Source organism: Euprymna scolopes, chromosome 23 (genome assembly GCF_053919585.1).
Source record: "Euprymna scolopes isolate OS-2025 chromosome 23, ASM5391958v1, whole genome shotgun sequence".
In the NCBI taxonomy this organism is placed as follows: Eukaryota; Metazoa; Mollusca; class Cephalopoda; order Sepiida; family Sepiolidae; genus Euprymna; species Euprymna scolopes.
This window is the reverse complement of record NC_136504.1, coordinates 67,614,567-67,641,385: the sequence shown is the minus strand read 5'-3', so window position 1 is coordinate 67,641,385 and position 26,819 is coordinate 67,614,567. Positions and strand designations below refer to the sequence as shown.

The following is a 26,819-nucleotide window of genomic DNA, read 5'->3' as shown; positions in this document are numbered from 1 at the left end:
GACAAAATTTTAAAGTGGGCAAAATAAAAATACAACTGAGAATGCATCTAAAGTACTGTTAGCTGGATCCCATCCCCTTATCATAAAGTGATTTGAATGTAGTGTGAACCAACTCTGCTTAAGTAAGCGTTTGTTTATTGGTTGAAATACTTAATATTGATTGAGTATTTTGATAAAATTAACCGATCTGGATTGGATGAAGTTTGGTTTCAGTAACCAATCAGTCATTCTGGGAGCTAAGCACCTTTTTAGTATTGACTAATTTAAACAAGAACCTAAGCACAGGTAACAGTGAGAGACTCAACTTGCCACAAAAATTCTTGTCAGTCACAACACTACTTCACGTTTCTTGCAGGTAAACTAAATCTAACTTTAGTTACTAAGCCACAGGTATGTTATATTGTGACACCAGCGTTATATTGTTACTTCTGGCACCAGATGTATAGTGTAAAACTCTGGCGCCAGTAGTTATATCGTCATACAAGGTATTGTATCTCAATACCAAATAACGGTCACAATAACAAATTTAGTGTACAGTAGCAAGAAAAACAGATAGCGTATTACGGTAAATATTTATTGAAAGAAACAAAATGGTTGAAAATGTCTCGTTAAGTATCTGAGAAGAAAATAAAGTCCTTGTCATTAAGGTTTGTTAGAGTGAAAATAATTAGAAATGTCTCTTGTTGACAGGATGTTTCGAGGTGAAGAGAATATTAAGGTCTTTGTTATTAAAGTTATTAAAAGGTATGAATATGAAATGTCTCTTGTTAGGATTTCTGAGAAGATGAAAATAACAAAGTCCTTGTTATTAAGGTTTGTTGTTATCGGTGGGCGAACAGTTTCTACTATGATGAGAAGGGAGAAGAAAGCTACTATGAGAAAGAAAGGGCGAAGTTAGCTGCTACTGCTGCTGTTAGAGAGAAAAAGAGTAATCCAGAAAAGTCATTACATCTGCCTCTGCTACCGCTCAGTTGATGTGGACGTAGTTTTAGACGTTTTTTCAGGTGTTAAGAAACCTTTGTTGTCAGATGTACTTGTACTTGAAACGACATTCACCCTGGAGGAGTTGAGTCGGCTTCATGAAGATGCACATCTCGTATCGCTGCGGCCCAAGCCCGGCGATCAGAGGCAAGATCCCGAGTGAGCAACAGCCAGTCACGTCTCCAACGAGACAGGCCATAGATGAGCGGGCCCGAAATAAGCTCAGCGTCGGCTTTGATAGTCCCGAGCCACGTTCTTAGCTGGCCACCGACACGCTTTTTCCAGACGGGTAAAGGACGTGGGGAGATAGCCTCGTGGATAAAGACCTCTGCATCACAGCGAGAGGCATAGCCGAACCATCGAAGGCGTCCAACGCCTTCGATGGTTCGGCCATGCGTTAGGATATGGCTAGTCTTGCCATAGAGAAATGTTTGTTTCCCTGATTCTGTGTTTTATTTCTATTTAAACCTGGTGCGTCTGCGAATGAGTTTAGACACAGTTTGTCATTTGTAGTCCTTTTATCACATTTTTGTATCTCATCTTTTTGTATCTCATCTGTGGAAATCTCCTGACCTTCTCTCTCTTAGCGTAGCTATTTCTTTGTTTTATCCGATAATTCTTTGCTATTATGAACTGTATCGTAGTGGAATGATGGGTACAAAAAGCATAGTTTCTAACAAGTTAATGCGTTGTTAACATTCAAATTGAATATTGTAGTAAAGCACAGGTCAGCACCATATTGCTTATGAATTGACGCTGTCATATCAGTGGCTGCTCCTGATATTTGGATATCTTTGCTCCTTCTGATGCAATCTGTTTTATTTACATGTCATTATAGGCTCAATGGAGATCTTATATTTAACAATATAACAGGTATCTCATCAGACAACAGAAGACAGTCATGGCCTACTAAATATAGTGATAGCTTATACAGTCTCAAACTCACACAAGTTCACATTCATACAAACAAAACACCCGATTCATCATTACATAATTATGATCTACTTTCTTTGGCACTAGCATGTTCTCAATCATGGAATGATTTATACATTGTCCAATGAGAACCGTTCTTGTAGACAACAACTTCCACTTCTGGCAAAACCTTTTTCATAATTTATGAATAGTCCCAGTTAAAATGTCGATGTGAACAAACAATTTTCTAGTCTTGGCTTGGTTAGATGAGATAAAGCTCCCAGGTCAGATCCCATTTCAAGACCAAAAAGAGCATCCTTTACTACAAAATGACGATCCCAACATTTCAGAATCCTTTGAACTCTTTACCTTTACTTGTTCACAAGACAAAAAGTTGATAGATTTTATATATGGTAGACATGCTCCTTACTTTTGATAATGCATTATCCATGTTTAAATCTTAACTGTTAAAAGCGTTTGTGAAATTTTATCTGACAATATTTTTAAGATGAAAAAACAAATATCTGAAATCTCAAAAGCACTACTGGACGGTGCCTCCTTCTGGTAGAGAGGTTCAGATGCAGTTTGCACCAACTCTGTCTAAGTAAGCATTATTCATTACTTTTATAACAATACTGCCAAGGTTCAACCTTTGTTGAATCACCAGTGTTGAATTTTTTTGTTTTACAAATACTTCCATGGAATGTACTCTGTCAAACTTACATTTGTACCTATTCTCTCAAGGTAAACAGGACCCACTACTTCTACTAGAAGTCTTTCCTTAGCTGCTCCTTTTATGAATTTCTCCTTATACCTAGTTTCTCTGTACTACGACATACAAAACTTAAATATAATATGATCAAGCATCTTCTGCCTAATTCCCCACTCTCCTATAAATCTAACCCAAATCACAGTAGCTCCCTTACGCTTTAACAATGTTTGTTTGAGGGCTAACAAAAATGTGACAGACAGATTACTTAAAACTGTTTGCTTTAGACAAAGTGATTTTTTTTAATGTGTATACATTAATCTGCATATTTAGCAATGAAAATGTCATTTCAAACTTAATCTTGGCAGATCGATGAACGGACAGGTCACATCGAAGAATTGTTCCCTGAAAATTGCTTTTAATAAAGAAAAAACTAAAATAAACAAAAAAACATTCATAACAAATGAACAGTTAAAGGCAGTTAATAATAGCATTCATTCTTATGGAGGACAGAGGCATTCAAAAGTGACAAGCAATTATCCACAATGTAGAAAATTGCAAATTTGTTCCTTCATTCGGGACAGAATTGTAATGATAGAAAATCATTCAGATAAAAATGAAGCTGACAGTTTTAATGCCAAATCAAAGATGACCAATTTGGTTTGTCAATCGAGAATTGAAATTGGCATTTGTTATATCAACACAAAAGGAAAAAATGTTTTGTACAAAATAGCACATTTTTTTTATCCATTTACTAACTGTAACTACATAGCGTTGCCCGGGATTCTTACTTTCAATTTTGCTTTTTCTTGATTTCTTTCAAGAAAATAAATATTTATACTTTGCAAAAAATAATGTATTTGAATAATTCAAACTAATATTCACACACCTTGGTTGTTATATTCAATGTCATAAATGAGTTGGGGATAAAAACGGAAATCTACCAGATTCTGGTGAAAACTTATTACAGGTTTAAACTTAGACAAGAAATTTTAAGTTTGACTTGAAGGTTCCAAAATAAAAAAAAAATGCACCTTAAGACATTCGTAGATTACAGAGTTTAAAATGTGAATATAAAAATCACAATGAAAATCGTAATCTCAATACGAATTACAAATTTTCATCTTAAAAATTCTAAAATTGATTCTACAATGAAATTAATCAGACATCAATTCCATAAATATTTTTAGATTAAGTTTTTAAATAGAATTTTGGTAAGTAAATGTATTATAGCACCATTTGCTTATTAGATTATTAATTGAACAAAATTGTTATGAAGCTAAAATTAAATTCAAGAAGATAATTATTTGATTATTGGAATTGGAGAGGAGTAATTTGTATATTTATTTAGTTGCAGACTTATCCTCATCTTTAAAGGTCAGAGGAATAGTTGGTTGAAACATTGTGAAACGACAACTATGAAGATGAGGATAACAGTTTGCAAATAATTGATCAAGCAAATCGGAAACAAAGTGGAGAAAATGTCCGACTTCAAATATCAGCAAACAGGCTCATTAAAAAAAATGAGTGAAGATTTATATGAAGAATGCAAACAGGAAGAAACTCATTACATGCTCTAAGTTTGATGCAAGTAAAATGGAAGAGAGCCTTTTTCTTTTTAAATAAATAAAAAAAAGACAAAGTGCATACTTGTGGATTTATGAATTTAAAAAACAGAATTAAAAAAATAATCAAAAAAATAAAATTACACTGGGACGAGAAATACATGTGTAATGTGGTTCCATTTTATTAATATAGATTTTGAGCAACTTAATCTTTATAATTATAAAACTCAAATGACCTTGTAACGGGTGTTGTAACCCAACATCCAGTTTAAGACTTCCGTTTGTGCATGTGTACATAAACAAATTATTAGTATTGTTTTACTATATACGTTTTCAGTGTCCCAATTGTTTTTTTTTTTCACGTTTAAATTATCCAAATAAAAAATTGTTAATACTTTCTGCATTTTTTTTTACATCGTTCATTTCCGTATTACGTTTAAGTTATTTTAACGCAATTTTCTTAAAAATAAATCCACTTTAACCTGTTGACAACCATAAGAGCATTTTACAATCGCCTTTTTTAAAAATTTATTGTCTATTTTTTAATATGCCTGTCTTATAAAACATTCATACATTTTCTTTTACACTACCAACATAAATAAATAACCCCGAAAATGTTTTTAATTTGCGTTACAAATAAATATTCAACGCGACAATAAAACATTTTTTTACTGTGTACGTTTTCAGCATCCCAATTGTTTTTTTTTTTTCGCGTTTAAATTAAAAGATATATCAAAATTTGAATTTAACTTTAAGTATTATGGTATCTGTCCAATGCACATTTACCTATAAGTATGGCAAACCACTTATAATTCAATGGCTGTAAGTTTTTTTTTGTTTTTTTTAAATAAACAATTATAAACAGAACGACTTATAGAAATCTATATTCTTTTTTCATTTTAATATACTTTCATAGAAATGTTTGTTATGTCACAAAAAACTATTTTCTTTACGTCGCAAGTGTCACACTCATAAATTAATTCCATAGGTAATATAAGATACTGACCCAACGGGTTATGGGAAGTCTAGTAATAAATAAGCTTTTAATGCTTGTAATAGAAGCATTAAAATTATGTCTACATATCTATAATTCTAAATATGAATACCTTAGGATGGTCCCTATAAATCTGGCCTCTTAAATATTTTATCAGATGAACTTCAAAAGTATTCTTGTAAATTTTTTTTATTTATTATTATTTCTGAAAATATTTTTTTAAATACGCTAGTTATTTTTAGCTTAATCAACCAAAGTGTTATAAAATTAAATTCTTAATAAAAAACTACTTTGTGTAGTAGTTTGACATTTTTTGCCAATAATTTTCCAGTGATAGCAGACAAAAATAATTTCCACGTTTAGTAATTCCATTATTTTGAAGGTAACGAATCTTCCATCATTCTTCTCGGTTACTCAAGAATAAAGTAAAAAAAAAAAAAATTGAGGCATCAAACAAAACAATTGAAACTAAAGACTCCAGGCAAAATATAAACCAGCTAAAATATTCGTCTATGCTGTGTTTCAACTGTGCTTGAATTTTATAGCCAAGATTTCTAATCTTGGCTATAAAACATGAAAATTCTAACCTATTTTTATAATTGAGAATTTTATTAAACTGGAGTAACGATGTGGTTAAGAAAAATTGCTAAAAAAAAAGTCAATCTTTTTGCAAAATTATTCAACTCAAATTCTATAGGTGAGTAACAGCTTCACAACAAAAATGAACACAAAAATATTAATATATAAATTAAATTGTCAGATTTTGATACTGAGATCAAATTAATCTGACCAATATTTGGTTTTGGTTAGTCAATTTCTTATTTTCCATTGTACATTTTATATATATATGTGTGTGTGTATATATAACTACACGCACACAAATATTAAATAATCTTGATTGGTTACCTGTAGCAGACTTTAACCAATCAAAAAGAGTGTTGTAGGAACTGAACACGTGTATGTGGCCGATATAAGCAAGAGACTGAGTGCTGTAACTAGTAAGAGCCCCAACTTACAACAGAAACCTATCATGTACATGGTGTTACTAACTGCTATACAAATTTGATGTGGAAACGAACTATGGCCATAGCCCGTTGGTTACTGGCATCTCAGCAAATAACACAAGTTGGACATGGGCTCCTAAATATAGTGAAAGTTTATAACTAGTCTCACAAGTTCACACACAGAGACAAAAACACTTTCATCTTGACCCTTTGAACATTTTTTCATATTTGTTCAACAAGATGTAAATGACCTTGATATATTATCTATGAATAGACTGACATGACGTTTACTTTTTGCCTTTTTCGATTAAAATTTAAAAAAGGCACAAACATTAATCGCTTTTTATAAAATGCAAATGTTGAAGTTTCCAACAATTTACTACGTTTTGAGGGTTGAATGTACAAAAATCATTTTCACTGAAAAAATTTGTTTCTTTAAAGGTTAGATGTAACAGAATGTGTGAGAAGAAAAACTTGCCACAAAAAATTATATTTTCCTTATTTTAACAAATGATTAGGTTTTCTTTGCATACATTTTGTTAAGACATTGTATAAGCATATATTGTGAAGTCATGAAAAAGAACATCTAGATCTGTTAGATCAGTGATTCCAAAGCGGCACAAAGTGGAAGAGTGATGTGAAGATCCAATAATCAAAGATTTCAAAACCTTGTCAAAAAGTTCATAGCATTGTTTTATACTTTCCAGATGGTCAATGGTCTTTTTCTTTAATGCAGTTTGAGAATCACTTATAACTTCAAATCTTTAAAGTTGAATCGCACTTCTCATCTTTCGTCTTTCTCTAGATTTCTGTATGCCAAATCAAAATTTTATTTCAATATCTGAAAACTTAATATGGGGATATATCTTTGCAATATATATATAAATAAATTGTACCAAATGTTATTTTGATAAGCCTAATTAACCACTGAATTATGAATATTCAAAGTTTGTTGGAAATTAGAAAATATGCAGTTTTGTACTTAGCCACTGAAAATTGGCTTCTGAATTAACTAAAAATGCAGGTTTCAAACAAATGAAAAACCTCTTACAAACTAAATGTTTTGTTAATGAAAATTAATCATAATGGAAACGATTTTTAGATCAAAGTAAACTAAATATTGGGAAAAATTTCATTACCGCTTGAAAAGACATGGAAGCACAATTTTGACTGTTTATATATATTTCAATTGAACAGGAAACACATTAAATCTTAATGGTTCATATCACAGTAGAGATCAAACTAAATTTTTCCATTAATCAACAAAATAAACACATTTGAACTATGTAAAAAAAACAGATGGAAACAATAGGGAAAAAGGCAGACCTGAACGAGAATCACCCCTTCCACTATAATTTTTATAGTATGTTTTAGTATGTAGTATTGTTTTAGAGGTTGAGGGTGTTTATTCTAAAAACTGTTCTTAACACAGGGAAGTTAAGGGTGTTTATACTATGCTGGGGTAGGTTGTAAAAAAAAAAAAAATACCAAATTCAGAATACCGGTTAAAATTATAGGGGAGTGGGAGGATTCTCATTCGGAAAAATTTTATTCAATAAAGTTATAAGCTTTAATTTTTTGTGAAAAGCAAATTAAAACCTATTAAGCCCACTATATTAACAAGTGGCCCTTTTTCTTTAACAAGACTTTTTACACATTATTGTGCGCATTAAGTTGAAAAACAACATTAAGAATATAAATCACTTGTCACTAACAATAGTAACTTAACGTGAAGTAACTCAAAAAAATATCATGATGCACAAGAAATAATTAGATTTATAGGAGAAAAAAGGATTAAATTTTGTCAGAATAACTAAAAGAATTAATACAACTTTAAGAGGTCGATGTAGTTTGCGTGAAGCATTGTATAGTATGTAGTTAAATGGAATGTGTAGAAGGCGGTGCAATGCAGAGGTAATGGAAAGACAAGCTGAAGCAGGTGAGAAAGTTTTAATACAACTTACAAATACATGTGTACATATTCATATATTTCATATACACATTATATTTATATTTGCATCGTGGTTACCTGGGAAAGTCAGTCTTGTGGTATATCCGTGTTATATAATATTTCGAGAAAGATCTCTTCGTCAGATATTTACTTGACTTTGGTTCAAACGTGCTGTTGTAAACAGTAACAGTCCCGCGGCAAACAATTTCCCGGAACTTGTAGAAAGCATTTTAAAATACACCCCCAGAATGGGAATAATATTACTAAATAAATAAATAAAATACATAAGTAATGCAACGTTATACACTATCTGAGAAGAAATATCTGTAACGGTTATCTCCCTTAGATCAGCTCATCAAGTAGTCTCCCTTTACAAACCGATTTATTCAATGTCTATGCCCTACCCCCTCTCAAACAGAACACAGAAACATAAACACTTAATTAAATCTCCTCAATATAAAATATAAATTATAAAAATAAATAAATTAGAAATAAAAAAAAAAGAGAGAAAAAAAAAAATTAATCATTAAATTAAAATGCTATCAACAAATTCCGGCCAATTGTTTACCGCTAGACTGTTACTGTTTACAACAGCACGTTTGAACCAAAGGTAAACTATTATAGAAAAAAATATATATAAAATAAAAAATAAGAAATAAATTAGAAATAAAAACAAAGAAATGAACAAAAAAAAAAACCCCTAACCATATTAAATTAAAATGCTTTCTACAAGTTCGGGGAAATTGTTTGCCGCGGGACTGTTACTGTTTACAACAGCATGTTTGAACCAAAGTCAAATATCTGACAAAGATAGCTTTCTCGAAATATTATATAACACGGATATACCACCAGACCGACTTTCCCAGGTAACCACGATGCAAATATAAATATAATGTGTATATGAAATATATGAATATGTACACATGTATTTGTAAGTTGTATTAATAAAACTTTCTCACCTGCTTCAGCTTGTCTTTCCGTTACCTCTGCATTGCACCGCCTTCTACACATTCCATTTAACTAAATACAACTTCACATTGAAAGCAATTTCACTATAGTTACCATTTTCATACATTAAACTGGTTTGTGATTCTTATTTCTTATGTGCATTTATTTATAATAATGAGTCATCGCTTATCAAGATGATGAAACAACTCGAAAATAAGGGTCAATCAGTTTGTCAGTTTTATGATGAAGAATATGAAAGAATTGGAAACTTTGGGTGGAAACGGAAGGATTTTATTACCCAAGAGGATGGCTTGACAAAAATTTGTTAGTGATCATTTGGAAAATGATCATATTGTAGTCAGTTAGGAAGAAGCCCCATAGAATTCTGTTTCATAGATAGGAATTTCTTGGACAGGAATTGCTCATAGAATTTACATTTTTACAAGTGGAAACTGAAGTTCGGTCGAGCACATAACATGAAAATGCTTTTGTGAGAAAGGTGCTGCAGGGAAGAGATGTTTACACTATTGCACAGCGGTTGTTTTATTTATCGGATAAAAAGAAAAGTAGAAACAAAATCCAATTCTTAGAAAGTATCTAAACACAATATAAGAATGTGTTAATCTGTTCTGAAAACAGTTTTCTTGCACAAGATAAAGATATTATTCATCAATATTATTAAGTTGATGAGAAAGTTCTTGCATAATTTTTATACTGATTTCGAATTATGTATTTTCAAACAAGTTTTTGTTATACCTTTACTTTATATATCATTTTAAAGTGCGTTTTTCGCTCTATCTAATCGTTTAAATTACAATCGTTTTAAAACAATTAGGTCTCTTTTTCTGAACATTGAATACAAGATGGAAAAAAAAGCAACCTCACAATTTTCTTATTTCAATTCAAGCTAGGCCAAAAACCTGTTGAAACAGATCGCAATATCAATGAAGCGCTTGGCCCAGGAACCACGACTGAACGAACAGTACAATAGTGGTTTAAGAAATTTTGTGGCAGCGACAAGAATTTGGAAGATGATGAGCATAGTAGTTGGCCATTGAATGTTGACAGCGATCAATTAAAAGCCTTAGTCAAAGCCAATCCATGCACAACTGTTCAAGAACTTACTTCTGAATTAGACGTAACGTATACAACGATTTTCAACCACTTGAGAGATTGGAAAGACAACTTGATTAATGGGTGCTTCACGAATTTAACAACAACCAAAAGAAACACTTATGAAACGTCATCTTCCCTTCTTTTATGCAACAAAAACGACTTGTTTCTTGACTGAGTTGTGACTTGTGATCAAAACTGGATTCTTTATGACAACTGGCAATGCTAAGCTCGGTGATTATACATAGACGAAGCTCCACAACACTTTGCCAAAGCTAGAGTTGCACCAAAAGAAAGTCATGTTGACTGTTTGGTGATTTGCGACTGGTTTCATCCATTAGTTTTTTGAATGCAGCAGTGAAACCATTACAGCAGTGAAGTACTGTCAACAAATGGATGAAATGCATCAGAAACTTCGACAACAACACCCAGCATTAGTCAACAGAAAAAGCCTAATTCTCCTTTATGATAATTCCCGACCGCACATTGCTAAACACTGCAGATGTTGAACAAATTGGGCTATAATATTGCTTATCCAACAGACCTCTTACCTACCAACTACCACTTTCTCAAGCATTGACAATTTTCTGCATAAGAAATGCTTCAAGCTATATCAAAAATGTCTTCAGCGACTTTATTGCCACCAAAATGCAAGATTTTTACGTTACTAGCATAAAAACACTTGTTTTGCATTGGCAAAAGTGTTGATTCTGATGGTGCTTATTTCGATCAATAAATTTTTATTTAAGCTGAGATATGTTCATCTGAGTTTAAAAGGTAAAAGGCAAGAACTTTCTTGCCAACCTGATACATCATCTTATCAAGCTCAATAGTCAAGATACATTTCAAGTTACTCTACATTTTCTATACGACTCGTTTTAAAAGGAAAAAAAATGACAAGAAATAAATGACAAGAAATACTTGTTTTGCACTAAAGGGGATTGACTAATTTAGCAAGATTAGAATCTGGATCTGTTAGATCAGCGATTCCAAAGCGGCAAGGTTAAAAATGGGAAATTCTACTAACAAATGAAATTTTCCATTAGAGCAAAACTTAGGCTGACGTGTATTGGAAGTGGTATCATGAGAAGAAGTATGTGGCAGAGGTAGAGTTCTTCTCCTGACAATTTAGCATCAAAGTAATCAAATGCAGCTTAAGATGCTTCTACCATCCTATGGAGATTGGTTGGAAGGACGCAGCTTATCTGAGCGTACTTACTATAAAAAGCAAATACTCCCCCCCGCCCCTAAAAAAAATATTGACTTTATTTTTTTTATAATTACTTTCATAATTCCAGCCACAGAAAGAAAAGAGCACCATCTCTGGGACTGCTACTGTTACCACTCCTAGAGACATAATTATTCAATGAGCCAACTACATATAAACAAGATAAACAGTTTTCTGTAGACAAAGGTAACAAGCAATCATGAGAATAGAAGAAACTTCCCATGCAATGATATTTAGATTTCAAAGTATCAAGATACATAGAAAATAAAAAATAAAAAAATGACTAAAAAATAAAGAAAATAAATAACTACAGAGTAACTATGGAAAACTAGCAAGAAGATCCAACATTGTCCGGTATTGAGTGAGAAACCCTAAGGCCTTTGGAACCAAACCTATTATTTTCTTTTTACAATTTATAATCAATTTTTCAGGTGAAGCTCGAAGGATGGATTCAAGGTGTGTGTGTGTGTGTGTGTGTGTGTGTGTGTGTGTGTGTGTGTGTGTGTGTGTGTGTGTGATCTATATAATAAAGCTGAACGTGTGTGTGATCTATATAATAAAGCTGAACGTGTGTGTGATCTATATAATAAAGCTGAACGTGTGTGTGATCTATATAATAAAGCTGAACGTGTGTGTGATCTATATAATAAAGCTGAACGTGTGTGTGATCTATATAATAAAGCTGAACGTGTGTGTGATCTATATAATAAAGCTGAACGTGTGTGTGATCTATATAATAAAGCTGAACGTGTGTGTGACCTATATAATAAAGCTGAACGTGTGTGTGATCTATATAATAAAGCTGAACGTGTGTGTGATCTATATAATAAAGCTGAACGTGTGTGTGATCTATATAATAAAGCTGAACGTGTGTGTGATCTATATAATAAAGCTGAACGTGTGTGTGATCTATATAATAAAGCTGAACGTGTGTGTGATCTATATAATAAAGCTGAACGTGTGTGTGATCTATATAATAAAGCTGAACGTGTGTGTGATCTATATAATAAAGCTGAACGTGTGTGTGATCTATATAATAAAGCTGAACGTGTGTGTGATCTATATAATAAAGCTGAACGTGTGTGTGATCTATATAATAAAGCTGAACGTGTGTGTGATCTATATAATAAAGCTGAACGTGTGTGTGATCTATATAATAAAGCTGAACGTGTGTGTGATCTATATAATAAAGCTGAACGTGTGTGTGTAATCTATATAATAAAGCTGAACGTGTGTGTGATCTATATAATAAAGCTGAACGTGTGTGTGTAATCTATATAATAAAGCTGAACGTGTGGGTGTGATCTATATAATAAAGCTGAACGTGTGGGTGTATGTGTCTCGCAAAAACTTTCGACAAATGCGTCAGAACGTGACAAAATCGGTATCGTGTTAAAGCTCAATCTCTTCAAATATCAAATAATTTGCGAAAAACATTAATTCCTTTACCCTTGACTGGGCAATTTTCTACAAGGAGGGGTCGGTTTTTTCATCGACATTTTCGCAAGTCATCGTCTCCTTTTGATTGACTACCCTAATTTTCAACACTCGTGAAACCGGTTTTGTGATGGCCGCATCAGGCGCATCACCTAAGACATTAGGTGTTTTTTCACCTTTACCTCCTTTGTGTTACGGGTTCGAGCCTGCTTGCCTACTATTTTTTTTTATTTTTTAATTTTATTTAAACACCTCTCTCCACTCGGGCTGCCTACTGCTGTTTTTATCCCCCTCCACTACCACTTTTTTATAACATCCCCCCCCTCCGGGGTTCCTTACTACACTACCTCGTCACACCCGGCCGCCGCGGCGCCGCGCCGCTGGGTACCTCCGCTAGTTTAAGATATATCATTTAAAAATAAATCTTTAAATTTCAACGATGTTTCTCATGGTTGATGTCCGCCGTCGTGTGGTTTGTTCTTTGCTAATGAAGTCAGAGATGGCTTCGTGGCCGGGTTCGAATCTCCCGACCGGCAGTAATCGTGTCTTTTCGACAAACATTCAATTGTTTCGTTTGATCGCGTATTGGCAAATTCAGTTATACACCGAATTAAGTTTCCTTTTCAAAGTTTTTAAAAAATATATTAAAGAATATTCTACTTTATGTACAAGAATCGTACGCTATAGCAAATTATGTATTTAAAAAAATAAATCTATAGTTTTTGTTTGTTTTTTAGCGATTCAATTCTTACCAGAGGACGTTAGCAGACTATCTCGTGTGTGAGAGCGTTTCTCGCCTTTACGTAACTTTGACAAATACACGTAGAATTATTTAAAGTATTTACTATTAAATGTGTGTGTATATATATATATATATATATATATATATATATATATATATATATATATATATATATATATATATATATATATATATATAAAAACAATAAAAATATGTAAACATGACCTTTTTGAATTATTTTGCTTCAAGTCCTTCGGCAATATGTCTTTACTTAAACAACACCGGATAAAGGTTTTTTTTTTTTTAATATTTTAAATATTATATTGAAAAGAGAGTTTTAATTTAACCTCAATGAATTCGATAAGATACTAAGAGATAAAAAAGTAAAGCATTCCAAAATTTTTTCTATCGTCCTAAATAAATAATACTGTAGACTGCGACTGAAACAAAGAATGCTTTGCACACACTTAAATCTAGGAGAGAAATTTCTTAGTGAAATCTTCAATAACAAAAAAGGCGTTGTACAAAAATACAGAATTCGTTCACCTACCTCTCTCACTGCTACAAATTTAGACCCAAGGTTAGTTTATGGCGAGGGATCCAGGACGTGTGCAAAATTAGTCGTGATCGGAGCAAAATTACCAGGTGATCGAAAATAAACTAATTCCCACCTTTTTTGAAGGAGAAGGCAATGCTTGGAAGAATGTTTAAGACTAAGAACATACATATTCTAACAACGCCATATTACAAAACAATAATACTAAGAACAGCGTATTTATTTGGTTAAGTAATTTAAAATAATTATTTTCATTAATTTAGCCAAGTTATAAAACAATAACTAATTTTGTCAAGGTAATCTCTAAAATTATCGGATGTAATTAGGTAAAAAATAAAAATAACAACGAACAAGCAAGAGAGATCATGAAAACATTGTGGGCTGCTGCTGCAACCCACGATATATTTTTTCACTTGCAGGTGCGTGAAAGAAAAAAGTGCTCGAATAATCATTTTAGATTTAGAAATAAGATAAGTAAATAAATAAATAATAGACACACTGTCGTGGGTCGCATCCCACGACAGTGCGTCTATTTTTTGTCAGTTTCAGGCGCAAGTTAAAATACGAGAAAAAAAAAAGAAAAAAAAAGAAAATAAATATAGTATTTAAAGTAAGACCGTCTGAAATTCTCATGAAAGAACCTAGTTGAACTAATATTTCTGAAGAAACACATTGAAATATTTCAATTTTAAATTTTGTACAATCAAATAAATGAATAAGCATTGAAACCGCATATTATTTACTGTACACAGCACGTTTCGGCTTTTTTTTTTTTAACTTAAAAAATAAACTTAATTATCACTATTGTTTCACCATTAAAGTATTAATTGAACCAAATTGTTATACTAAAATTGTCGTTTAAAGTACGGTTTTAATATAAAATTATTGAGTATAAATAGCTTTCAGAACTTTCAATATATGATGGACTGATGGAGTATGGACTGTTAATTTTAAAACAGGTTTAAATGATCTTCTATTCGGCGGATTAAATTCCTTTAAATTTAGAAGGATCAAAGTGATTTTTGGACTTAAAAAATCAATTCAAAGGTTACAACCGACTTGTTCATAGAGAAACCAAAATGCATTGTGGTGGATTTAATTTCGTAATTAAATTTTAAAAGATTTTTAAGTGTTATTTTATGCTACTGCATTTATTTCAATAAAATCAATTTAATAACAACTATTACAATGTATGATTATCAAGGTACATCAACACGACAGATACAGACATGATGATCGCAATTATATCATCTACAAAGCAGAAATCTCCCAAACTTCATTGCTAAACTTATTTGGAAGGAGTGTAGAGAAAGAAAGAAAAACAATCAGCTGTTAGCTAACGAGTGAATCACTCATGGCAACAACAGTCATTCACGCATTCATATTCATTTTTATTCTATGGAATTTTGACAAAGAGTTATATTGAAGCGGTTTCGCTCCACAAATAGCTGCCAAATTTTATAGACTAGGTTTGACTGTTTTTGCCAGCAGTGAATGAATGACAAGGCAAATGAATCCACCTATTTTTTCTTGTGGATTATTTGACGAATATTAATTTTTAAATTTCAGGAATTCATTGTGCACCATAAAACTTTTATAATAAAATACTATTTATTCGACAATATTCTACATTAGACACACTATTATGTTTCAACTTCATTTTAATAGAAACAGTTTCATTTTATTGTTTGTTTCTTACAAAACAAAAACATACCCTCCCTAAACCCTACTACTAATTCTAATTCCGGGTGACAAACTAATATTGTGAAAACAAATGAACTTATCCTGCAAAATAATCCGAAAAATAAAGATACAATAATGTGAAAAATACATATTTTTTTAAATTCAAAAAAGAAATTTCGCAGAAATCAAATTAGCAACTGGATAGGCAAAATTAGTAGCTAACATTTCGCAGCCATTTTAGGAGTTAACCACTTCAATATACCCTGAAAAAATTGTATAAATCCAGACTAGATAAACTGAGATTTTTTTTTGTTTTTTTGTTTATTTTATAAATAACGTTGTATAAATTATTCGGACTACTATTCTCGTTTTGATTATTTATATTCAATGTTTTTAGCCGATGCAACCTCCGACTTTCTTCTGGCGCAAACTTTGAAAACCTAGTCGAACTTGGGAATCTTTAGGTTTCCAACTTCGAAAAGATGCACCTTTAGATGGCCAGAATTTACATCGATCGAAAATATTGTGAAAACTAAACAAGATGCGAATAAAAGTCCCTAGAAAAACTGGATTGAGACAAAGACATAAATTGCCTCAGTCTAGCGGGACTTCTTCGCTAACCGAGGACAGAAAAATAAAGTACACAACAGTATCAAAACAGATACTAAACTTTGCTCTTAGCCAACTATGAGAGTTCATTTATATTTTATTTACTATTAATCGAATATTGATTGAAATCATTTAATAGCGCAAAATGAAACGAACATTTAAAAATCTTATTTTCTTAATTACGAAATTAAATCCACTAGAATGCATCTTGATTTCTTTGTAAACAAGTACGCCATTTTAATATTTTGTCAACGATTGATAAAATAGATTTTTTCGTGACGCATTGAAATTTGGAAGCCTTTAAACTTAAATAGAAAGTAATTTAAATAGTCTTTCACATTTTGAACAAATGCTCACATTAAAAGATTGAAAGTTTTTGATTTACATTTAATAATTTTATAATAAACAGATATAAACAGCAATACAGCACAGCAGACCTTAAGAAAATTAGTTGTAGTTTAATAACAATCTGGTTTAATAATTTTATAATTTACTAAACAATACCATAGTTAAATTTCACTTTTAAAATTCTATTAAACACAAATTAACTTATTTTCCATTTTTTTTTTTTAATTAATCGAGAAATCGACACAAGGAAGGGGGTGTTCGCGCGCTCTCTTTCGTTTTTTTTGTTTTGTTTTTGTTTTTTTAGAAAAGCTATTATTATTTAGAAAGGCAAGCCAAGACGGAAAATCCAAAAATAGTTTTACATTTTTGCCTACTAGAGAAAACTAAATAAATAGATGTCAATAATAATAAACATGTCCAATACAATGTTTACATAGTAACTTTCAGCATTCAAAAGCGATTTCTGGTTCATGAAAGTTTAAAGGAAAAAATCTAGAATTGCGGTTCCGGGTTCATTCGTGATGCCGAAACTAACATAGTTTTTTTTTTTCGGGTAAAATAACTTAATTTCCGGTAACGTGATGTTTACTGAACTTTTATGATATACTAGTTTCGTTTGACATTAAACTTTTTTAAAATTATTTTTTAATTATACGTATTTTACTTATATTTAAATAATAAAAAAAAAGTTGTCTTTTAAGTTTAATAATTCACATCTTGTTGTTGCAATCATAGAGTATTAACTAAAGTCAAATTAATAAAACATTACATTTTTGAGAAAAATAAGTAAATAAAGTTTAAAAACTTACGGTTCACGAAGTAATGAGCAGGAGTCCAATACATTTCGGACAAATTGTGATTTCTGAGTGTAATAAAGTTCCGGAGAGAGGGAAGGGCTGCACAGGTTAAGCAGACGAATCACTCCATAAAGGACGCAGATGAGGAACACTCCTAACAGAACCGACATAGCATATCTGAGATAGTCGCACCTCTCTCTTTCTATCTCACTCGGACGTGCTCGGAAGTGACAAACGCGCGTAGAGAGGTGCACCGCTTTTATACCTGCATCGCTGCTGCTGCTTCAAGATGTTTTTATCCGTGGCAGTGGTAAGAGTAGAAAAGGATAAACGAGGTTGCAATAAAATCAGAGGAGTAGTATTAGTAGTAGTTGCTATCGTTGACAATTTCCAGTACGCAATCAGCTTCATTCTTGGAGTAAGACTTTGGTTCAATCGTAGCATAGGAAGCACTGGAATATTTCAGCTATTTCGCTTGGTTTTCACAATACTAAAATATCTACAGCAATGTGTATGTTTCTCGCCTTTACGTGACTTACAGATTATTATTTTTTTATCGATTTTTTATTGAAATAAAAACATACAATAGCGTAAAATGCTAAAAAACAAACAGTTTAAGAATCCTATTTAAACAAATAAAATTTAATTACGAAATTAAATCCCCCACAATGCATTTCCGTTTCTTTGTACACAAACCATCTATTTTAATTTTAGTGTATGTATGTGTGTGTGTGTGTGTGTGTGTGAAGGAGAGAGAGAGAGAGAGAGAGAGAGAGAGAGAGAGAGAGAGAGAGAGAGAGAGAGAAATTAATTACTTCGTGACACTTCAAATTTTGAAAGGAATTTGAAAGCATATAAACTATCGAATAGAAAATTAAAATGCTTCGAAATTATTTTCAAAATTCGAAGAGTCACACAGTAATTAATAAATTTTTTTCAACTGGCTTTAATTAGAGGTTCAAATATTCAATTAAATTCTATTAATTTAGCAAAAAAATAAAACAATTGTGCTTCCCTTACCATATAAAGAAAAAGTGTTAGAAATTTACACACAGCACCTCACCTGTCCAAATTCATCTTGCATTTCTGCGTTGTTGGCGCATTTACTCTCTTAGAAGTCTATTCCAAGATTCAGGGACCCTTATTAAGAATTGTAGGGGAAAAGAAGTTTAAGTGAAATTAAATCTCTTTGTCCCAAACAACATAATAATTGTGCGAGTCTTTTCTAGTCTCGCACAAAAACACACATTCACATTTCAAGCTATGTCATATACATACGCACACACAAACATACACGCCCATGTCTACACACATACATATATTCACGTTCGTGTACATACACTTACATTCACGTATATATACACACATGCTAACGTATACACATGTACTCAGACACGCGCACACGAACGCATACATGGACGACGTCACTTCCGCTTTCTAAGGAAATACACACATGCACAAAAGACCACCGGAAACGAGTATAAAACAAAGAGCAACAACCGGCTTCTTTTTTTTCGAGACTAACCTCCTAGTTGGCTGGTCGGCGCGCTAGCAGCTGCCGTTTCGGCGCATGCTAGCAGCCGCCGTTTCGGCGCGTGTACACGCGTACCTCACGCCCACTTATAACTATGTATGGGGCACGAGCTAACAGACCGTATGTATGCCTTTTCACTCTTTCTCTCTCTATCTACTACTGGTCCCTGAGAACACCTTCGCGTAGCTGACTGCTAACTGACGTCAACTCTCATATCCTCTTCTTTGTCTACACGCTGGACTATCATTCCAATTTCCACTACAACACTTATTTCTCTTCCCACGCACGAACAAACGATAATGACCCGAACTTGAGATGAACACACATTTCCTATTCTTTCTACACCACCAGTCCTGCAACAAACATTGGTTACACACACGCGGACATGAACACATGTTATATCTAAAACATTCTTTCAACAGTAAATAAACAACACGTTTATCTCATCCATCAATTGAGTCTTTGTTTCCTTCAATTCCATTCGTTTCATTATTTTCTTGTGGCGAGCTAGGGTATTATATCCTGGTCCCTTACATAATTAAAAAGAAGGAATAAAACAAAATGAAACCTCCTTATGGTTTAAAATGCTCTGCACCGCATTTATTTTGTTTTAACAAAAACAGCAAGATGAATAAGCAAAGGTCCGATCGGTGAAAGTTCTTGCGAAATCATTATGATTAGAATGTTAGATGAAAGTCCTTCGTTGAATTAATAACGTTAGAAGGTAAAAGTCTTGTGTGAAAATAATGTCCTTATTTTAAGGTTCGTATTTTAACTGGCAAAATTCGCCTTATTCAAAAGTCCCATGAGGAAAGTAATTCGTGAGGAAAGTAATTCGTTGTTATTAATTAGAAAATGTGCGAAATGGGTGCATGTGTGCATGCATAAGTGTGATTTTTGAGTGCCCGCAGGCATGTGCAATTATGGTTTTGACGGCTTTGACAGCGACGATGTTATGAAAACGAGAGGCATGTTCTTGAGTGATATCGAAGTGAGAAAAAGAGAAAAAGAAGGGAAGAAAGAATTTTTTATGCGTTTTTATACATTTTGAACCGGCTCCAAAACAAGATTGCTACTGCTGATATTTTGGTTTTCGGAAAAGCATTAAAAACACAATCTTCTAAATTTTCTCATTGGTCGCTTGTGTCACGTGATATTGTCATCAACTACGTCCGCCAGAAATATGTTCATTTTACTTTTGTTATTGTGAGAAAAGTTGAAATTATGCCGTTACTTTTGTGCAAAATGCGCAGGGAAATTTAAATGAATAACCGTTCGTTTATTTGCACGCGCGTGTGTGTGTGTGTGTGTGTGTGTGTGTGTGTGTGTGAGTGAGTGAGTGACTGCATAAATACTCCCCCCAGATGTAAAACAAAAGATATAAAACTGTTTTTCTCTATTTTTCAATATGTAACATATTCCTTGAAACGTTTTGGCCAGTGTACTTTCCTGCCAGTTTTTGTTTTGGTAGTCGCGTCAGCGTTCTGTACAACAGTAGGTTTTATAAGAGGTTGCTTCAGTGAGGGAATGATTTGAAAATCTTCATCTATGTATGCCGGTTTAAGTCGGCCCAACGCGATGGTGTCTCTTTTCTCGTTTTTTGAAACAGTGAAATATTTATCCTGCCTGTCCAGAACTGGGTATAGACCCAAATAATTTGGACAAAATGACTTTTTCCTGAGTCGTTCCTGACAAATACATGTTTGGTGGTGTGAAGATCTTTTGGGATATAAAATTGTCTGTCTGTCCTCCTGCTGAGTGTGAAATTTAGACGAGACATTTTGTCTTTCAACTCTGTTATGAATGTGGTTGTAGGTGAGATCTCCGTGTGTTGATCAAAATATTGACCTTCGATATGTCAAGAGCAATTGCCCTGGAAAGGAAGCCTTTGTCAAGAGATTCACTAATCCTATGAGATATAACCACATACATGTATAAATACATCTGCTGTAGATCTTGCAGAGCGGAAACCATATTGCATGTCACTAAGAAGGTTGTTTCTGTTGAGGTGGTTGACTACTTCTTTATTTAATATGGATTCCAACAACTTACACATGACACACAGGAGACTTATTGGTCTGTACTGAGAGGGAGATGACTTTTCACCCGAATTCTTAAATACAGGGCATACTGATGAGGTTTTCCAGGGTGTTGGAAATCACTTCTCCTTAAGGCAATGCTTAAACAGTTTGGTAAGTATGGGGGCAAGTTCTGGTTGGAGCTTTTTCAGTACTATAACTGGAATGCCGTCAGGGCCAGTTGCTTTATTGGAATCAAGGTTCTTGATTAGCTTGGTGACCTCACGCACAGATATTTGTATTTTGCATAGCGTGTTGTCTGTTATAGGAAGAAATAAGGGGAGTTGATGGCCTTTGTCGCATAGGGTAGCTGCAAAGTTCTTGGCAAATAGCCTGGCCTTGTCTGATGCTGACGAGATGACTTCAGGTCCATTGATGATAGTTGGGATAGAACGCATACTTCTGTTCAAGATCCTGTTTGCTATTTGCCAGAACTGGTGGGAACCAAGCCGCTGCTCAGCTACTTTGGATTTAACGGATTGAGCATATAGTTCTCTCGCATTTTTTATTACTCTTTTACAGTGGTTGCTGGCAGTCCTGAAAGCAGCTTTAGTATTCTTCCTTGAAGATATAATATTGGATTGAGTCCTGTAATCCAAAACTTTGATTGACACTCCTTTTTAATCACCATCGTGAAATTATTATTTTTCATCTCTTTTTCATTTTCTTCGTTGAAGAAAAATGGTAATATGGAGGCTGTAATATGGAATTGTGCTCTGTAATCCACAACTTTGATTGACTCTCCTTTCTCATCACAATTGGAATTTAATTATTTTTCTTCTTTCCTCTTCTTCGTCATTTGGTTTATTTTACAAAATAAATAAATAAATAAATAAAAAACAACAAAAAATTATAAAATACATATTTTTCTCCAGATCCGTGTTCTTATTCTATTTGTTTCTGCCTTATATTTATGCATGCCTATATTAACCTGCCATTAATACATTCAGTCACAATTCACGAAATTTAGTTTCATAAGGCCATACACAGTTCGATGTTATTCGAAAATTTCCCCTCCATAGGTTTTCAGATGATAGGGAGAAAACTGGTTGGCACATTTTTACTAGTAAATTTTCCTACTCGCTTTTGTGCAAGATACCTGAGAAAAGAAATGTAACAATGTGCAGTAGTCATAAATAAAATAAAAAAAACTTTTTTTCTCTTGTGAGTTAATGTCCCTGCTGGGTGATTTGACCACACACTGACGAATCAACTTGCAGGACACATTGATTCTATCTGTCCTTTGAATTTTTTCAGTTTCTTTGAGAATCACAGTTGATCAACAGAGAGAACCCTAGAAGCATCTAAAAAAGACATCCCTTCCTCTCTCTCTCTCTTGCTCTCTTTTTCTTTCTCTCTCATTCTTTTTCTCTTTCTTTCTCATTCTCATTCTCTCTCGTTCTCTTTCTCTCTTTCTCCTGGTCCTGTCCATTGGAAACTTCAGCATTAACGATCTTCACCTGAAGATAACTTTTAACCAAACTTCAATAGCCTAAAAACTTTCAACTCTTCCTTTTCCTCACTCGGACACTGTCCAACTTTATCTTACCGAAATAAATGCTTTCGTTGTTGTATTAAAGGAGGCTTTGTTTTTCCTTCAATGTTATGTTTTCATTTACTACTAATACATAGAAGTTTAATCTCGCACGACTAAAAAGGCATATGGCACCAGCTGAAATGAACACATGTACACTCTTTCACTAATAAAAGCATGCCAATGCGCACATGCTCACACACACACACACACACACACACACACACACACACACACACACGCACACATACAATATATATTCATACCTATTCATAACACATGCATTAACGTACAGAGTGCCAGGCAAACATCTACTTAATTTCTCCTTACAGACAAACCTCTATCTCTCACTAGAACATTCACAAATGCTTTGAATTCTCATTCTTTACAAACACATTATTTTGCATTGTTGATTTGTTCATAAAACAATAAAAAAATAATTAACTTTGTGTGGATTTGGGCTAGGAACAAAGTGTAGTATCTGTTAAGAAACTATTCATCTTCTGTCCTTGAAACATAGGCAATTTTTATTTTTGTCCCAGTCCAAAATTACTCTTTATTTTACAGAGTTGAATTTGTAGAATTTATAAATAGAGACTTTTTTTCTCTCACAAAGAAATTTCCCTGCTAGGTGATTTGGTTACACACTGACCAATCAGCTTTCAAAGTGCATTGGCCTTATTTATCTCCTGATGGACTACTTCAATCCCTTTGGAGAATCATGGTCGGTCAGCAGAGAGAACACTAGAAGCAACAAGTAAAGACCCCCCCCTCTTTCTTTTTCTCTCTCTCTCTCTCTCTCTCTCTCTCTCTCTCTCTCTCTCTCTCTCTCTCTCTTGTCTCTGTCCACTGGACATTCAAGCATTGACTAACTTAGTCTGAAGATAACTGCTGATAGACTTCCTGGGACCCAAAGAACTTTCTAACTTTCCATTCTTTCTTGGGCATTATCCAACTTTCTTCTACCTACAGTGCAAATAATTAAATAAATTTTGTTGTTGTTATAAAGAAGTTTTGTTCTTCATGTTATGCAATGGTTTTGACTACATACTACTAATATATAGAAGTGACATCTCATTTCTATAAATTTCTTCAACATTAAAAAACTCACATTGTGTTTAACTCTGCTCTCAGAAATGAAATAGGGATTTTGTCATTCTTTGATTTAGTAATGCCATATCCTCCTCACCCTATTTAAAAAAAAAAAAAAATTCATCCAATGAAAAACGGCATTGTTAGAAATAGCGATACAAAAAGCGAAAATAAAACGACTCCTTGCAAATGCTGGTTAGGAATTACAATTAATCTAATATATAAAAGGCTATATGTCTGTCTGTCTGTCTGTTTCCATATTTTCAAACTCTATCTCCTCGAAAACTAAAAGTTGCAGAGTCGTGCTAGGGGCTTCAAATGATTGGACTTTTTAGGGACTATTCCTTTATGGGTCTTTAGTTTTTAAAGATGTTGTGAAGGAACATAACTGGCTATACACCGGTTACAAACTGTATATATATATTGGACTGTTTGGCAGACAGCGGCAGACAAGCAGTCGCAGTAAGACGGATAGTCTTACGTGTTGATTATCAGACTTTCTTCCCCATACTTGTTACTATGTACTTCTATTTACCTTAGGCGAGCAGCCTTACGTTTCTGTATTATAAATAAACCCCATTACACATACCACTCGGTGTAACTCACGTTTGTCTTTATTTCCTAAGTATTTAGGAATATAACAATGGCGACGAAAGGATGTTCTTTCTCTTAACAGAGATAAATTACCGTACCAAGGACTGTGTACAATGCAAGGATTTTTTGTTTTACGAAAAAAACAAACTACACAAGGATTTTTGACCACGTGCGTCAATGAATTTAAAAATTTTTCCTACCTAAAGTAGCGAAAAGTACGGATTTTTCTTCGTAAAGAACTCACAAGAAATTATAGAAACATGTTCAAGGTAAAGTGGAATTTATATTTATTTTGACAAGTAAAAAAAAAAAAAAATGGTCGCAAGTTGAATTCGAAACTACACTAAAGGATTACGAGTTTCGAAAGAAAAAATATAAATACAACGACTATTGTACCATTTTATGCCACGTGGGAACGGCAGCCATATATTTTTTTTTTTGGAAAATTAATTGTTTGTTATTGCCTTTATATAAATAATTGGAACTATTTGTCGTGGGAAGTAAGAAATATTTTGTGTATGAACTTACGTTGTTGAAAAAAAAAAAAAAAAAAAAAAAAAAAAAAAGAATTATTTTACAAAGCCTGTTGAATTACTATGGATGAACTTTGTTGAAACGTGTTGTGTCTGCATATTGCTACTAATTTACGATATACGTAAATTTACGATTTTTCTTTGGAATTATTGTGTAGAATTCGAAAAGACATTTTTGTACTAGAAGCTAACATGGAACAATTAGCAGAGTTAACTAAGGCTCTAGCCCTTAGCATCCAGGAACAGACAAAAATGACTCAACAATTTTTAGCGCAACAACAACAACAACAACAAATTCAACAACAACAGCTACAGCAACAGCTGCAACAACAACAAGAAAGAACACAAAAAACTTTAGAGGCACAACAAGAACAAACAAACATACTACAACGACAAATGTCGACACAGCAAAAGAATTTAGAAAAGCTAATTCTAACGTCGACCGGGAAGAAGACTAATTTTTCTGCCGAGGGTATTTCAAATTCACTAACGGAATTTCGTTACTCCCCGGATACTGGTGTTACTTTCCCTGCATACTACAGAAGATACGAAACAATTTTTACGAAAAGATGTTTAGACTGGACCGATGAGGAAAAAGTTACCCTGCTACTACAAAAACTGGGTACTGATGAAAACACCAAGTATGCAAATCTAATTCTACCAAAAAAAACGGAGGAGGTTTCGTTCGAGGAAACAATTAGTACCTTGTCGAAAATATTTGATAAAAGGGATAGCCTATTTCACTCTAGATACAAATGTTTGAACATTCAGAAGGCAGAAGCTGAAGACTATCTAGAATATGCTTGCACTGTGAACTGTTTATGCGAATCATTTAAATTGAATGAAATTTCCGCAGACCAATTTAAATGTTTAATCTTTGTACAAGGTCTCACAGCACCAAGGGACAAAGATATACGTTCACGGATCCTAACAATTATGGAGGCGGATCCTAACATAACATTGCAAAAAGTCACTGAAGAGTGTCAACGTCTGATTAACATAAAGAAAGACAACACTCGCATTGAAGAGAAAAATATTTTTAAGGTGCAGCAAGTAAAAAGGCAAGAGACCACAAGAAAGTCCAGGTTCCAAGAACACAGGATCCTTAAAGGATACAAAGACCCAAAGCTAAAGTGTAAATGTTGTGGTAGTTTAAGACACAACAATAAGACCTGCTGGTTTAGGAACAAAATATGTTATGAATGTGGTCTCAGAGGTCACAAGGGAACATACTGTGCCCAGAAGAAAAGACAAGGGACCGATAATGTAAATACGCTTCGCATGAATAAAGAAAAAAGCTGCGAAAGACGGAAATATGTTGATGTTCGGATAAATGGACATCTGGTTACATTGCTTCTGGATAGCGGTGCAGATATTAGTATTATAAATGAAGATATATGGAAAAGGATAGGTCGACCTGAATTAACGAAAACCAGAAAGACGGCGAGAAGTGTGTGCGGCAAAAGATTAGAGTTCAAGGGAGAATTAAAATGCAAAGTGACATTCGCTAACCAGACTCATAAATCCAAAGTGTACGTCGTACCAGGAAAGAATACATGCCTGTTTGGGGTAGATTGGATTGTCCTGTTTAATTTATGGGAGAAACCCATAAATTCGTTTTGTAACGTTTTAACTGCAGAAAAAGCAAACCAAAGGGAAGACTTCCTGAAGGATTTGAAAACTGAATTTCCCAATGTTTTTGCCGAAGGACTAGGACTCTGTATTAAGACAGAGGCAAAATTTGAATTAAAGAAAAATGCCACTCCAGTATTCAAACCTAAAAGGAATGTGCCTTTTTCAGCGATGGACGCAATCGAAAAAGAGTTGGATAGACTTCAACAACTGGAAGTCATTGAAAAAGTTAACCACACAGATTG

General features: G+C 33.3%; 1 protein-coding gene across 1 annotated transcript in view; it reads right to left on the bottom strand.

Moving 5' to 3' along the window:
• Window positions 1-17,818, bottom strand: part of LOC145245974 (monoacylglycerol lipase ABHD2-like) — a 78,593-nt gene extending 60,775 nt beyond the window's left edge. Inside the window, exon 1 of the mRNA XM_080107763.1 lies at window positions 17,590-17,818. Within this exon, the coding sequence (XP_079963889.1) occupies window positions 17,590-17,747 (158 nt within the window). The 5' untranslated portion in view covers window positions 17,748-17,818. The remainder of the gene's footprint in view (window positions 1-17,589) is intronic.
• Window positions 17,819-26,819: the final 9,001 nt, after the last annotated feature.